This window comes from Pristiophorus japonicus, chromosome 3 (genome assembly GCF_044704955.1).
Source record: "Pristiophorus japonicus isolate sPriJap1 chromosome 3, sPriJap1.hap1, whole genome shotgun sequence".
NCBI lineage: Eukaryota > Metazoa > Chordata > Chondrichthyes > Pristiophoridae > Pristiophorus > Pristiophorus japonicus.
The window spans coordinates 95,222,536-95,238,920 of NC_091979.1; the positions used below are offsets into that span (position 1 = coordinate 95,222,536).

Genomic DNA, 16,385 nt, shown 5'->3' on the forward strand with positions numbered 1-16,385 from the left:
TTCTTATGTTCTTGTGTAACTCCTGGGGAAACTTGGGCATGGAGTAGGAAAATAAAACACTTCCACCAATTTGAGTACTTTGATCATTTTTTTCCAAGGGAATGGGTGTGGGAAGGGAAGGAGGAAAAACTGGTCAAATGGAAATCCAATTCAGTGGTTTTCACTTTTTTTAATGGAATGAACCTCCAAAAGCATGAAATAGATATATTGTGCAATTTAAGTTACTGCAGACATTTGCTGAATTTAGGAATAAATGTCTATTTTACGTACATCGAAGAAGGTCATTTATTGCTCTTTTACGTCAAATAAAAAACAATAACAGTAAACCCGATCAAAGGAAGTGAATTTAATTTGCTTATGTGGTAGTCTTCATGTTGGTTTGAGTTTGGAGTGATGTTGCAATGTAAGCATTGCTTGCAGCTGATGTCACAACCTGGATTAAAGGCCAGAAATTCCTGATGAGTCAAATGTTTAATCCTTTCGTATCAATGATGGTGCTAACATCAAAATTCATTGTTTCCATGACTTGTGTCAGGCAGGTTAATGGGTGTGATCATTCTTTACAGGTATGGTCACACCTATCAAGTTGTTTAAAACCTGGGTATTGTAGGAGAGATTTTTAGAATTCCATTTATAATCACAATTGGGGACTGAATTAGCCTTGAATTTGAACTCCTATTTGGTACTATAAATTCTATGTACATTTTGTAAACTTTTTTTTAATTAAAGTTGTACGCGTAAATGTACTTTTCTGCATTTGCATACTGAAATAGAAGGCGATGGTGCCAAAAAATTACAATTGCAGCCAGTCTCCCCGAATATCCTGGTGGTGTGATAGTTTAATATTCGCTTACTGATATGATGGCTCTGTACTGCTAAGAAGTCGATGGGTGTGATTTTTTTTTAAACTGCACTGCTTGTATATACACACATTTTACTGTGCTTGTAAACAAGACAAGAGAAAACAAAATTGCTGGAGGGATTTAGACACAAGAATGGGAATTTGAAAATTGAGCGCAAGGGGTTTTTGGGACCCTTGCCATTTGGTTATAAATATTTTCAATATTTCAATTTTTGGAAAGAAGTGATGGCGTATCAGAGAACTGCTCTTTATTTTGTTTTGTAGGAATCAAGTGCTAGTTTCCTTTAAATTATATGGCTCTGCTGTGTTTTAAGCATATGTTGTGTTCTGCACAGTCAGTAATTCCAGACAGCATTTGTGCTTCTCATTGCCAGGCACCTGGGCCCCAAGTTTCCACATGATTTGCTCCTGATTTTTAGGAGCAACTGGTGTTTAACGGAGTATCTTAGAAATCGGAATTCTCGTCATTTAGTTTGCTCCAGTTCTAGTCAGTTCGACAGTTTCACTTTGGAACTGAATTTTTTTTTCAAAAGGGGGTGTGTCCGGCCACTTACGCCTGATTTCAAAGTTTCGTGAGTGAAAACTTACTCCAAACTAACTTAGAATGGAGTAAGTGAAGATTTTTGTACGCTCGAAAAAACCTTGTCTACACTTTAGAAAATCAGGCATAGGTTACAAATCAGGCGTCGGGAATGGTGGAGGGGGGGTTTAAAGGGAAGTTTACAAACATTAAACACTTCAGTTTTACAAATAAAGAGCCATCATCAATAATAAATGATAAATACATCAATAAATCAACCAAAAAAAATTAATAAGAAATAATTTTTTTTTTAAAATCAAGAAATAAAACATTTTCTACTTACCGACTGCAGCACCAGGAGCCCTCCAACAGCGTGCTGGGATGCCCCCCCCCTCCCCCAGTGTGTCTCTGTCAGTGTCTCTATCTCTCTGTCTGTCTGTGTGTGTCTCTCATTGTCTGTCAGTGTCTGTGTTTCTGACAGCGAGGGGAGGGGGAGGGATGGGGGAGAAGGGGGAGGGATGGGGGAGAAGGGGGAGGGATGGGGGATAAAGGGGAGAAGGGGGAGAAAGGAAATTGGGGGGGGGAAGGAAGGAGATTGGGGGGGGCGGGGGGAAGGAGATTGGCGGGGGTGGGGGGAAGGAGAAGGGGGAGGGAGGCTGAACAGACCGGGCCCGAGACTTCGAGCAGGGCCCATCCCCATCACCAGATTTTACAGGTAGGTGGCGTTGGGTCGGGTCCGGTGCGGGGGGGGGGGGAGCGGGAGTCTGGTCAGGTCGGGGGGGGGGGGCGGGGAGAGCGTGAGTCAAGTCGGTGTCTGGTCCGGTCCGGAGGCGGGAAGCGCGAGTCGGGTCGGGAGGAAGCAGGAGCTGGCCGTGGGAGGAGCCTTATTCACGCAGCCCCAGTGAGGCCATTCGGCCAGGGCTAGGGGCTGCGTGCTTTGAGCCCCTCCCACACAGTTTTGGGCGCCTGGAGCTACTGAACATGCGCGCCCACTGTAGCGCGCATGTGCAGAGGTCCCGGCACTGTTTTCAGCGCAGGGACCTGGCTCCGCCCCCTACAGCTTCTGCTGCGCTGCACCGAGGGCCAGAGGACCTGCAGGGAGGTGGAGAATCTGGAGGGTTTTTTTAGGCACACTTTGTGGCGCGAAAAACGGGCGTCCAGGTCGGGCTCGAAACTTGGGCCCCTAAAGTTAGTTGTTTTGTGCGGGGAAGGGGGCTGCTGAATTTGTGATCATTACTGAGGCAGCAATGATGGCTTGGATGAGTGATAATTATGAGTGCAGCATGGCTCAGATTATTTTACATAGTTGGATCAGAAATAATTGCAAGTATACAGCAATGGTTACAAAAGCAACCATGGAGGAAGGTAAATGCAATCAACTACAGCAGAGTTTGAATAGTTGTTCAGTGAAAACTTTGCAGCCCCATTAAAAGTTCAATTGAAACACAACATGGGGCTACAAAAAATTGAAATGATAGCTCAGTAATATCATTAGGCATTGAACTAGCCCAAAATGTTAGTAATAAATTAATAAATAATATCCAATTTCATTGGTAAGTCATGTTTTACAGGTTTTAGTTAATGGGTGTTTATAAATTTATGATAACCATTTACCTTTTTATACTAAAATCTACAAAGATATATATGTGCTAGATTTTCTGCTTGCATTTCTGAATTCTGTTCCAGTCAGGCTTGCTTCAAAAATTACCATTTTATCCCTGAAGTCTATTTATCGATCTCGCCCACTTCAGACTAAAATATTAGAGGGTGGCTCTTGTGTTCACTAAAAGAACTTATCACAACCATATTGATTGATACAAGAGAGAAAGTTGCAGGTTTAAGGGCATCGTTTCATAAGATACTGTAAATGTGTCGGTCTGACTGATTGTTCCTGTTACCATGGTGTGGGGTGTGTTTCAGCATTTAAGGAATTTTCTTACCAGTAACCTCATTTTGTTATTTTACACTTTGTTGCTAACAGGGTGCTGCGATTGCTTCCTATATTTTGTCTTGTTTGTAAAATGGCTCAAATATATGGAGGCATACAACAAGTGTAAAGTATACTATGGTTTAGCATTTGAAACCAAAAAGAATTTATTCTGAACAGATTATGAGCTGGATTTTTGGGTCGTTTGTGACCGGGTTTTCGCCGCGTTTTGATCCTCCGCACCGAAAAATGGAACGGTCAGCTGTTTTTCGCCCGGTCATGATCCTCGGGTCGGTTTTTAAGCACCGCCGGGGTGAGCTGTGCCGGACGTGTAACGGCTTGCTTTGCGACACCGCTGCGAGTTTCGAGTCTCTCAACCCGTACTTCGCGAAACACGCCCTGCGATGACCGGGATGACGGGAAAACACAGCAGTGTAGCCTTGCCGGTGGTGATGAGTTGGATAAACTGTAAAAAAGATAAGTTAAAGTTTTTTTTATATTTTTGCAGCGATTTGTGTGGAAAGGGTGTTGGCAATGTTTTTTCCCCCCTCCCAAGACCTCTCTTGGAGCGCTCTCGGCCCCGCACTAAAGTTAGCAAGGTTCCCCTTTTTGCGCCGTGAAAATGGTTCAGCTCTAGCGAAGAGCCCAAATGACAAAAGTTAAGCAATTAATCACTAATGTTAATCGGGCGATACATTTCCTGTCCAGTCTCCGTTTTCGCTCCGAAAACAGCAAAGCCAAAAATACAGCCCTTAACCTCGAGAGTATTTATAGATTCAGTTCTGTTTGGCTTCAAATGCCAAATCACAGAAAACTTCAAAATATTCAAAATGTTGGCAAGTTCACCAATAATGTATCAAAATGTAAATTTCTTTTGAGGGGAAGGTGCATGCTCCAGACCTTCCTCTAAACAAATTTTACACCAGAGCTCGCTTCCCCCTTCAAAAAAATGTCTAAACCTACTATTGCATATCCAAAATTGCACTTTGTGTGGGCTTCTATTTTTTTTCCCTCTCAAGTACAACTAATGAAATATTGGGCCACATTTTGCTGTTAAAATAACAGTGATGCTAACAGTGCTTACTGTTATTTTTGTGCAAATCAGAAAGCAACTTCCAATGACCGCAATAGCACAGTTAAACACTGAGATGATCTGCTTCTCCAAAAGCTGCGTGGAAACAGCATCTCACCACCTGACATACCATTCAGGTGTCTTGAACGGTGTAAAGTTCCTGTACTTATATACTAAGCGCGTCAAAAAATATTGGGGCTTGTCCGTTGTAGTCTAAGTACCCTTTAACGACGTAGTCAGTCTTAATTACTGCCAACTTCTTTGGCCCTGAAAATTAACTTTTACACGTGTGGAGTCTCTTTCCTTCAGCTGTTAATTATTGTTGCAGATTTTTTTTTCAATTTCATCATCTTTTTTTCTTTCTGTCTCCTTTATCTCTCTTTTCTGTACATGATTTGGCATTGAACAAAATATTCGAACTGAAGCATCCTGGTTCAGACGCTGCGCTGGTCATTAATGATTCTTCAATCTGATTGGTTAAGGAGATATATCGTTGCTTTCCCTGTTCACACAGGTCCCAGATGCTCTGCAGAGGGTGCTGCACTTTTTGGATGGCTGTTCGATAGCAACTTGCCGTGCAGAAATACTGTGGGCATGTGCAAGTCTGACAAATAACTGGCACAGTTCACTCAGTGCTCAGAACAAGATCCAGTCAATTGGTTATATGGGTGCATCTTAAGTCGTGATAAGTTCATGTCCCATGGTGTTCCCATTGTAACTACTTTTTTATCTGAGACCATTGGATTTCAGATCTCATTGGTAAACAGTGAATTGTAGAATGTGAACACAAAATATGCAGTAAAATCTATCTTTTGAAACATAATATGGGGCTTATTCAGTTGCCGTCAAGCAGTGCTCTTGGTCATAGAGCTTTATTCAGGCCTGTGTTTCAACTGTATATTGGGACAGATTTAACGACGTACTCTGAGTACGCTGTCATACCGCCTTTAAAGTTGACCGCAAGTTCAAGCACATGCGCTAAATCCAGAACTTGCGATCTGTCAAGTTACGCCTTGACAGATGATCTGCACCAATGGGGAAATACTCATTGCTGGCGCAGAATTGGGCTAATTGCCCACCAACTGCCCAGAAATTACAGACGAAAATGTTAGGGTTAGTGAGAGCAAGTGCCTGTTTCACTGCAAAAGAAACCACCGTTCTGTTTTTTTGCAGGTTAAGCCATGTTAATGGTGAAAATAAATGAGATCGCATCCAGCCAGGGTGGTTCAGCAGTAGCTAAAATGCTTTAAGGAGTGTATTTTAATTTATCAATTCTTTTGATTTTCGACAGGCAGTAATATAATTTGATATCTTGAATAAATGCAGTACAATTTACTGTAATACAGTAATGAAATACAGTAATGAAATACAGTAATGAAAACCAAAAAAATCTAATGAATTTGCATCTGTGTGAGAGAGCGCACGGGTCATTTTGGAACTATTTATTCTCCTTGTCCTTATAATAATTCTAAAAATACATCCAATTGCAGTTAATTCTGTAAAAATGCATTGTTGGGTAAAATGCAAGTAAGGAACGTTACCAGTGTTGGAGGTAGACACTTTCCCTTAGATGTACTGATTGGAGTACCAGGCCCACGTGATCCCAGGTACACTTTTGCACCCCTGGGATCCGTGGGCCATTATCCTGCCCTCGAGTACGCAGCGTCAAACAGTAACTTCATGAAGGAGGGTCCCCATTCGGTAAGTTCATATTCTATTTGGATGCCGGCAGCATACTCTGGAGGTAAGCCGCCAGCCGCAAAATCGGCCCCATTTTCTTTTGAGTTGCAAGCTTTTTGGGGCCAGGACAGCTTTTTAGAAGCTGCTCATTAGCATTTCTAAGTTTTGTAGGATGCACCAAAATATGAACAGTTTTCAGTGTGTGACAATATTAGATTAATCACGGTTAAATATGATCGCAATTATCACCTGATGAAGTTGATCACAATTATTATTGTTCGCTCCAAAAGGATTACCTTCCTATTGAAATTATTTTGACTGACAAACCAGTGACTTTATGAATTTTAGATTTTTAGCAAATGGGAAAAAAGAAAATAGAAGGATGAATCAGATGAAATGCAACACTTTTTTCCACTGTGAACTGAAGAATTTTTCTCCCATAAGCCATCCTATTTGGATTATCTAAAGGGGCCTCTTTTTAATAAAGAACTTGGATTTATATAGTGCCTTTCACAACTTTGAGACATGCCGAAGAGCTTCACAACAAATGCATTACTTTTGAAGTGTAGTTACTGTCGAATGTATTGAATAGCAGCTGCCAATTTGTGCCCTACAAACAGCAATAAGATAAATGACCAATTATTGTTTTAGTGGTGTTGGTTGAGGGATAAATTTTGGCCAGACACCAAGAGAACTCCCCTGCCGTTATTAGAATAGTGTCATGGGATTTTTTTTATGTCCACCTAAGAGGGCAAATGGAACCTCAGTTTAACATCTTATCTGAAAGACAGCACCTCTGACACTGCAGCATCCCCTCAGTACTGCACTAGAGTGCCATCCGAGATTATGTGCTCAGGTTGTGGTGTTTGGCTTGAACCCATCACTTTTTAGGAACCCAGCACCTTTTGTAACTCCTCAAATGCACGAAAAGTTATGACCAAATGACTGCGGTTTTTACAGAAAAAAAACTCTCAATGTGCTCATCAGTAAAAATCCTAAAATTCTTAGTGCTGGAAATAGAATTTGGCTCATTCCGTCTCAGTAAAACAGCAGCCTTGACATTGAACAGTAGAAAGGGATGCAAACAGAAATAGTTACTTGATAAGATATTAACTATAGGTAGAGAATATGATATTGAGCAAAATGCACCTTTTTACTGTCACCATTCTTCTTAAGAGAGATTAATTAAAATGTATTTTTCCATAGCAATATGATAGAAAACAATGGGAGAAATTGGTAATAACTGAGGAGGAGGCCGTCTGGATTCTCAAAATTTGCTTTTATTTTTGGTAATGTTTGATTCTCTTTTCAGATATGGAGTCTGGGGAGCGGTTGACATCTACTTCCTCTGCCCCTTCTTCTACATCTTCAGCATCCTCTACAGTTACAGCATCAGCTGCTTCTAAAGGAAGCCTTTCCACAGGAGCTGCAGGGTTTGGCTCCACACTGTCGACCTGCGGTAAGGACAGTACTCTGCTTCTACAACTCACTGTCACGTTAAGCTCATTCCTGGAACACCGAATTCGTGAAATTTGTAAATTAGGGACACCCAAGGGGCTGGTATCAGGTGTCCTTTATTTGCAGGTGTCTTTATTTCCAAAATGGCCATTGTATGTACAGTACACTGGATCAGCAAAATATCCCGAGATTGGCTGTAACTCTTGCAGCATTCCTTTTTTATCACTCTCATCTGGGACCGTGCCTACTTCTGGAGCCCTGCCAGCGGGATATGATTTTAGTTATATTTTCTGTTTGTTGGGTTTCTCAGTTGATTGCCATCCTGGGGTCCTTTTCCATTGAGAGAGGGATGTCCTGATCTTGGGATCTGCTACATTTGCAGCCTCCACAAGTCGAGGCAGTTGCTGTCGGCTGAGTGCCTGTGAGATGCTGACCAAATTGCGGGGGGGGGGATTAATGTCCTGCAGCTCCTGTCTGGATCCCATCCCTCTGTGTGCTGTAGCTACTAATGTTTGAAGTTCTGGCAAATGTGTAGCAGCTCATCACTACCTGACGTACAGGTGGAATGAGATGTGATCCTCCAATTGCAGCTTTACTTTTTCCTGCTCACGTGTTTTCAGTTGGGTTTTGAGTGCTCGGCTCGCCCCTGTTGATCGCAATCTGACTGGAGCTTTTCTCCTGTTCAGCCGCTTTCACACATGCTCCTCTGCTCTATACTTTGTACTGTTTTAAATTAGAAATTCCTGATATTTGACAGGAATGGAATAAAATGGATTCCACTACCTGAAGTTGCTTGACAGACTGAAGTTTGAAGGACTGCACGTTAGGGTTGCCAACTATAGTTGGAGGCATGATCACCAATGTTATTGTTTAGACCGAGCAGCGATCTGCAGGTCCTGCGCAGCCGGCTCCATGGCATTCTAATGTCAAAAACCGCGCATGCGTGGGGAATTTGAATGGGTCTCGCAGCACTTAAAGGGGCCAGGCACCCAAAAAATATTATGGAAACATTGATGATCACGTATCATTGGATCACATAACTATTACAAATGTTATTGTATTTACCTTATAACAGTTGGGTTACCCCTGTATTTTAATTTTTTTACTCGTGGCTTTGCGCTAGTAGTTGCTGTGCAAGAAGTTCCAAGAACCAAGAGGGCACACGTGAGCTGGTGAAGAGAGGATACCGAGAAATTGCAGCTCAGGAGGAGGTCCTCAGCCCTCTCCTGTAACCCCCAAATCGTTATATATGTTCCTCTTTTTCAGATATTTATCTTGTTCCCTTCCATATTAAATATTTGTGTCTACCTCAGTAGCCACCTGTGGTGAAGAATCCCATGGTTTAATAGCTCTCAATTTAAGAATTTTACTCCCTTCCCCTTTGGTTCTTCCACTTTACTGGCTACACCTCCTCATTGTTGCTCCCACTCCATGTTTTTGCTGCTTTTCCTGGCTCTGCAAACAATGATGGTACTCACCCCTACCCCCACCCCCCCGGCTTGGGCCCCAATCTCCCACTTCCCTCTCTTTCCTTGGACCCTTTCTCCTTCGCTCCCCGAGACCCCATTACCCAGTCTCCATCTACCCCCGAGACCCATCTCTCCCGAGCACCCATTCCCCATCTCTTTCACCCCCCCCCCCCCCCCCCGAGTCCCCATTCCCCAGTTTCCATCTCGTCCCATCCCCCCACCTTGATTTTGGAGTGCCTTGCTTCCAGATTCAGAGCCCTCCCCTTCCCACGAATGCTGAGACTCCCTCCAACCCAGATCCCCCCTTGCTGAGTGTCAGCACCCATTATTTCAGAATCATTAGCCCCCTCCTGACTGCTCCACCTGGTCGCGCCTCTCTGCAGTGGTGGTTGGGCGATACGGGTGCATAGTGGTGGGTAATTTTACGCCATGCTCTCCATGCAAATAATTTCAAGGAAAGATCCAGTTATCTCCCAGGTTACTAGAAGCAACGCCCTGGAGACCCATGCCCCATTTCACAAAAGCACCAGTCACTTTGGTACAGTTCCCGGCTTTTGTGGAATGGGGAGTTCTATACTCAGCGTCGATAGTGGCAGAGAAACCCCTCTACCATTACGTAGAGCGTTTTTCTGCTGCGAAATATGCTGGGTAAAGAGATACCCACAAAAGCAGTTTTTTATTTTCACACATTGCCTTCCTGCAGACCTGTGTGTCTGGTGTTTTAAATTGCAAACTGACTTAATGAAATGAAGGCTGTCAGTAGTTCGTAATATGCGAGTGTCCGTGTTTTCAATGAGCAGCTTGTGTCTATTATAATACAAGTTATTTGGGACTGTTAATAATTGTCTTTTTTTTTTGCAAGTGTCCATTTTTGGGGTTGTCGGGTTGTACAGGTTTTACTGTACATAGATTAGCACAGGTCTACAGGGCTGTAGTGATACCTGCCCTCCTGTATGGCTCAGAGACGTGGACCATATACAGTAGACACCTCAAATCGCTGGAGAAGTACCACCAATGATGACTCCGCAAGATCCTGCAAATCCCCTGAGAGGATAGATGCACCAACATCAGTGTTCTCGATCAGGCCAACATCCCCAGCATCGAAGCACTGACCACACTCAGCCAGCCCCGTTGGGCAGGCCACATTGTCCGCATGCCCGACATAAGACTCCCAAAGCAAGCGCTCTACTTGGAACTCCTACAAGGCAAGCGATCCCCAGGCGCGCAGAGGAAACATTTCAAGGACACGCTCAAAGCCTCCTTGATAAAGTGCAACATCCCCACCGACACCGAGGAATCCCTGGCCAAAGACCACCCTAAGTGGAGGAAAAGCATCCGGGAGGGTGCTGAGCACCTCGAGTCACGTCGCCGAGAACATGCAGAAAATAAGCACAGGCAGCGGAAGGAGCGTGCGGCAAACCAGACTCCCCACCCACCCTTTCCTTCAACGACTGTCTATCTCACCTGTGACAGAGACTGTAATTCCTGTATTGGAACTCACTTTTAAAGTGGAAGCAAGTCTTCCTCGATTTTGAGGGACTGCCTATGATGATGAACACAGAAACTGGCCATTCGGTTCAACTGCTCTGTGCTGATATTTATGCTCCACATGAGCTGTCTCCCACCCTACTTCATATAACCATATCTGGATATCTTTCTATTCCTTTCTCCCTCATGTACACATCTAGCTTCCCCTTAAGGCATCTATGCTATTTTTTATTATTTGTTCATGGGATGTGGGCGTCGCTGGCAAGGCCAGCATTAATTGCCCATCTCTAATTGCCCCCGAGAAGATGGTGGTGAGCCGCCGCCTTGAGCCACTACAGTCTATGTGGTTAAGGTACTCTCACAGTGCTATTAGGGATGGAGTTCCACAATTTTGTCTGAGAGACGATGAAGAAACGACTAAATTTCTAAGTCAGGATGGTATGTGACTTATCCAGCCATAGTAATTAGGAGGCCATTCAGCCTATCCAGTCCATGACTTGGAGTGGAACTTGCAGGTGATGGTGTTCCCATGCACCTTCTGACCTTGTCCTTCTAGGTGGTAGAGGTTGTGGGTTTGAGAGGTGCTGCCGAAGAAACCTTGGCGAGTTGCTGCAGTGCATCTTGTAGATGGTACGCACTGCAGCCATGGTGATGGCAGGATTGAATGTTTGAGGTGGTGGATGGGGTGCCAATCAAGCAGGCTGCTTTATCCTGGATGGTATTGAGCTTCTTGAGTGTTGTTGGAGCTGCACTCATCCAGGCAAGTGGAGAGTGTTCTATCACACTCCTGACTTGTGCCTTGTAGATGGTGGAAAGGCTTTGGGGAGTCAAAAGGTAAGACACTCGCCACAGAATACCCAGTCTCTGACTTACTCTTGTCATCACAGTATTTATGTGGCTGGTCCAGTTAAGTTTCTGGTCAATGGTACGCCCAGGATATGCGATTCAGCGATGGTAATGCTGTTGAATATCATGGGGCGGTGGTTAGACTCTCACTTGTTGGAGATAGTCATTGCCTGGCACTTGTATGGTGTGAATATTACTTGCCACTTATCAGCCCAAGCCTGAATGTCGTCCAGGTCTTGCTGCATGCTGTTTCATTTTCTGAGGAGTGGTGAATGGAACTGAACATTGCAATCATCAGCGAATATCCCCACTTCCGATCTTATGATAGAGGGAAGGTCATTGATGAAGCAGCTGAAGATGGTTGAGTTTAGACATTGCCCTGAGGAACTCCTGCAGCGATATCCTGGGGCTTAGATGATTGAGCTCCAACAACCACAGCCATCTTTCTTTGTGCTAGGTATTACTCCAACCAGTGGAGAGTTTTCCCCCTGATTCGCATTGATTTCAATTTTACTAAGGCTCCTTGATGCCACACTGTCAAATGCTGCCTTGATATCAAGGGCAGTCACTCGCCTCTGGAATTTAGCTCTTTTGACCATGTTTGGACCAAGGCTGCAATGAGGTCTGGAGCTGAGTGGTCCTGACGAAACCCAAACTGAGCATCGGTTAGAGGGTTCTTGATAATTGATATATATAATTGTTTTATCTTCGTTCTGGTTGAAGTTCATGAATTGAAAAAAAACTTGGTCATTAAATGAAATAGCATAAATCAGTGACCAGTTTTAATTTCTTGGTCTCTAACTATTAAGCAATCAAATAGATTTTAAAATATTCTGCAGACATTTGAGGCAAAACTAAACCAGAGAGGGAGAGGAATTGAGGTTGAAATGTAATCAATCGTAAGCTCAGGAGAAAGGAAACTGATTAACTGTTCATTATTGATTGTAGAATTCTATACTTATGTTTGCTGTAGAAATATTAATTAGATATAATTATTGTACTTTCTGGAATTTTACCTTAAAATGCATTTTCCTCCAAATATAATTTCTCTCCAAGGTCTTTGAATGTGTGTCACCTCCCAAATCCATGCCCACTTCTCCCATAACTAACTGCTTCATTCACACCAATTAGGTTTCTGTACCATTCACAGCACCAAAGTGGCTCCAAATAAAGCCATGAATTAAATTCGCCATGATTGTGACCATAGTGCATTATCCCTTCTCACTGTCCTTGACATGATTGATCACACAATCCTGCTCCAGTGCCTCTTCGCTCCCTCACTTGGTTCCAGTCTCAACTATGTATTCATAGCCAGAGTATTTCTCAAAATGGCTTATTTTACTATCCTGACATTGTTACCTCAGGCATCCCCCAAGGATCCATCATTGGCCCCATCCTCATCCTCATCCTCATCCTCGTCTACATGCTGCTCCTTGGTGACATTATTGACAAACACTTGAGAGACATCTAATCGTGGATGAATCATAGAATCACAGAAATTTCAGCACGGAAGGAGGCCATTTCGACCCATCGTGTCCGCATCTGCCGACAAAGAACTATCTCGCCTAATCCCACTTTCTAGCTCTTGGTCTGTAGCCTTGTAGGTTACGGCACTTCAAGTACACATCCAAGTACTTTTTAAATGTGGTGAGGGGTTCTGCCTCTACCACCCTTTCAGGCAGTAAGATCCAGACCCCCATCACCCTCTGGGTGAAAAGATTTCCCCTCAAATCCCCTCTAAACCTACCAATTACAATAAATCTATGCCCCCTGATTGTTGACTCTTCTGCTAAGGGAAATAAATCCATCGTATCCACTTTATCTAGGCCCCTCATAATTTTATACACCTCAATAAGGTCTCCCCTCACCCTCCTCTGTTCCAAAGAAAACAAACCCAGCCTATCCAATCTTTCCTCATAGCTAAAATTCTCCAGTCCAGGCAACATCCTCATAAATCTCCTCTGTATCCTCTCTAGTGCAATCACATCTTTCCTATAATAATGTGACCAGAACTGCACGCAGCAATCTAGCTGTGGCCTAACTAGTGGTTTATACAGTTCAAGTATCACCTCCCTGCTCTTGTATTCTATGCCTCAGCTAATAAAGGCAAGTCTTCCGTATGCCTTCTTAACCACCTTATCTACTTGGCCTGCTACCTTCAGGGACCTGTGGACAATGCAAGATCCCTTTGTTCCTCTACACTTCTCAGTGGCCTACCATTTAATGTGTATTCCCTTGCCTTGTTAGTCCTCCCCAAATGTATTATCTCTCACATCTCCAGACTGAATTCCATTTGCCACTGTTCTGCCCACCTGACCAGTTAATTGATATCTTCCTGCAGTCAATAGCTTTCCTATTCATTATCAACCACCCAGCCAATTTTAGTATTATCTGCAAACTTCTTAATCGTACCCCCTACATTCAAGTCTAAATCATTGCTATATACCACAAAAAGCAAGGGACCCAGTACTGAGCCCTGCGGAACCCCACTGGATACAGCCTTCCAGTCACAAAAATACCCATCAACCATTACCCTTTGCTCCCTGCTTCTGGATCTAACTTGCCACTTTGCCTTGGATCCTATGAGCTTTTACTTTCGTGACCATTCTGCCATGTGGGGCTTTATCAAAAGCCTTGCTAAAATCTATTTACATCACATCAAATGCACTACCCTCATTGACCCTCCTTGTTACGACCTCAAAAAATACAATCGTTAATCAGAAACGACCTTTCCTTAACAAATCCATGCTGACTGTCCTCGATTAATCCATGTCTTTCTAAATGAAGATTTATCCTGTCCCTCAGAATTTTCTCCAATAATTTTCCCTACCACCGAGGTTAGGCTGACTGCCCTGTAATTACTTGGTCAATCGGTTTCTCCCTTTCTCAACAAAGGTACAATTTAGCAGTCCTCTAGTCCTCCAGCATCACAGTAGCCAGAGAGGATTGGAAAATGATGGTCAGTGCCTCTGCCATTTCCTTTTTTGCTTATTTTAACAGCCTGGAATACATTTCATTCGGGCCTAGGGATTTATCCACATTAAAAGCTACTAAACCTCTTAATACTTCCTTTCTCTGTTTATTGCATCTAATATTTCCTCCTCTCTGATTGCAATGTCTGCATCGCCCCTCTCTTTTGTGAAAACAGATGCAAAGTATTCATTAAGAACCATACCCACATCTTCCACCTCCACACACACACATTATCTTCATGGTCTCTAATAGGTCCTACTCTTTCTTTAGTTATCTTCTTGCCCTTAATGTATCTTTGAAACATCTTTGGGTTTTCCTTGATTTTATATGCCAAAATGTTTTCATGCTCTCTCTCTCTGCTTTCCTAATTTCCTTTTTAATTTCACCCCTGCATTTCCTATACTCCTCTAGGCTTTCTGTAGTATTGAACCCTCGGTATCTGTCATAAGTCTCCCTTTTTTTCTTTATCATACCCTGTATGCCCCTTGGCATCGACGGGGTTCTAGAATTGTTAGTCCCACCCTTTTTCTTTAAGGGAACATTCTTGCTCTGAACCCTCAGGATCTCCTCCTTGAATGCCACCCACTGCTCTGTCACTAATTTACCATCAAGTAGCTGTTTCCAGTCCACTATGGCTAAATCACATCTCAGCTTAGTAAAATTGGCTTTCCCCCAATTGAGAACTTTTATTTCTGGTTTATCTTTGTCCTTTTCTATAACTACCCTAAATCTAATTGAATTATGATCACTACCACCAAAATGCTCTCCCACTGATATCCCTTTCACCTGCCCAGCTTTGTTCCCTCACACTAAGTCCAGAACTGCCCCCTTCCTTGTTGGGCTTGCTACGTACTGGCTAAAAACATTCTCCTGAATGCATTTTTAGGAATCCTGTACCCTCTATACCTTTCACACTAATTCTATCCCAGTTAATATTAGGGTAGTTGAAATCTCCTACTTTTACTGCCTAATAATTTTTGCATTTCAGAAATTTGCTTACATATTCGCTCTTCTACCTCCTTGTCTATCCTGTCTGTAAACCCTGTAACCAGGAATGTTGAGCTGCCATACCTGCTCTTTTTTTCAGCTATGTCTCAGTAATAGCTATAATATCATACTCCCAAGTGCTCTCAGCTCATCTGCCTTATTCCCTATACTCCTTGCATTGAAGTATATACCATTAGCTCTGCCAAACTCCCTAGTTGTCTATTTTCTAGCCTTTGTTTCCTCTGTCTTCCAAATTCACGTTCTTATTTTCTAATTCTTCCAGTAAGTTCCTCCAGCTAAACATTGGGAGGCTGAAGCCATTATCTTTGGCCTGGCAACAAACTATACCGATTCTATCCCCATATCTGTGTCCTTGTTCCACTCCGAGCTGAGCTACCGACTTGGTATCCTTCCCATTACAGGAACCACATACATCCACCCTTGTAGCATTGTTTGCCTCTGCTGCTACCTCAGCCCATCCACAGTGAATCCCTTGTTCATGCCTTCACTACCTTCAGACTCAATTCTCCTGTGGTCTCGGTTGGCCTCTCATCCTACACTCTCCATAAACTTCATTTTGTCCAAAACTCTGCTAGTTGTATCCTATCCTGCACCTAGTGCTGCTTGCTGATTAACCCTGCGTTTGCAAACCAACATTGGCTCCCAGTGCCTGAAAATTAAAATTCCCATCTATGTGTTCACATCCCTCAGTGGCCTCATCTCTTCCTACCTCTTGAACCTTATAACTCCCAGATCACAGCCATTTAATTATTTTGTCTTGTCATGTCGTCAGAGGGCATTGTATTTTACTAAGGTAGTGGATCGCTGATGCAGCCTCCTCCTTATTTCTTTAAAAATTGTAATTGTACCATAGATTCAAATTTATTAAGTTATTTTCAGATGTCTTGCTTGTTATTTGGACACAAGTGCTTTATGGTAGCCTACTGGTTATTGCTTTCCAACATTCATCTCTGGTTGTACCAGTGAAATTTCAAAACCATGGGTGAGATTATGTTAAGTGTATTATGATTAGGTAGCTGAGTGCATGGTTACAGATTTTCATTTATATTTCTTATGGGAAAAAAACCATTTGAAATGTATTT

General features: G+C 43.0%; 1 protein-coding gene across 11 annotated transcripts in view; it reads left to right on the forward strand.

Moving 5' to 3' along the window:
- The window catches only part of LOC139259802 (bromodomain adjacent to zinc finger domain protein 2B-like), a 441,395-nt gene that overhangs the window by 178,328 nt on the left and 246,682 nt on the right, over positions 1–16,385 (forward strand). For all 11 annotated transcript variants that reach the window (XM_070875573.1, XM_070875574.1, XM_070875583.1 and 8 more), the window contains one exon: positions 7,374–7,520. In XM_070875573.1, coding sequence (XP_070731674.1) covers positions 7,376–7,520 — 145 coding nt within the window. In that variant the 5' untranslated portion in view covers positions 7,374–7,375. The remainder of the gene's footprint in view (positions 1–7,373; positions 7,521–16,385) is intronic.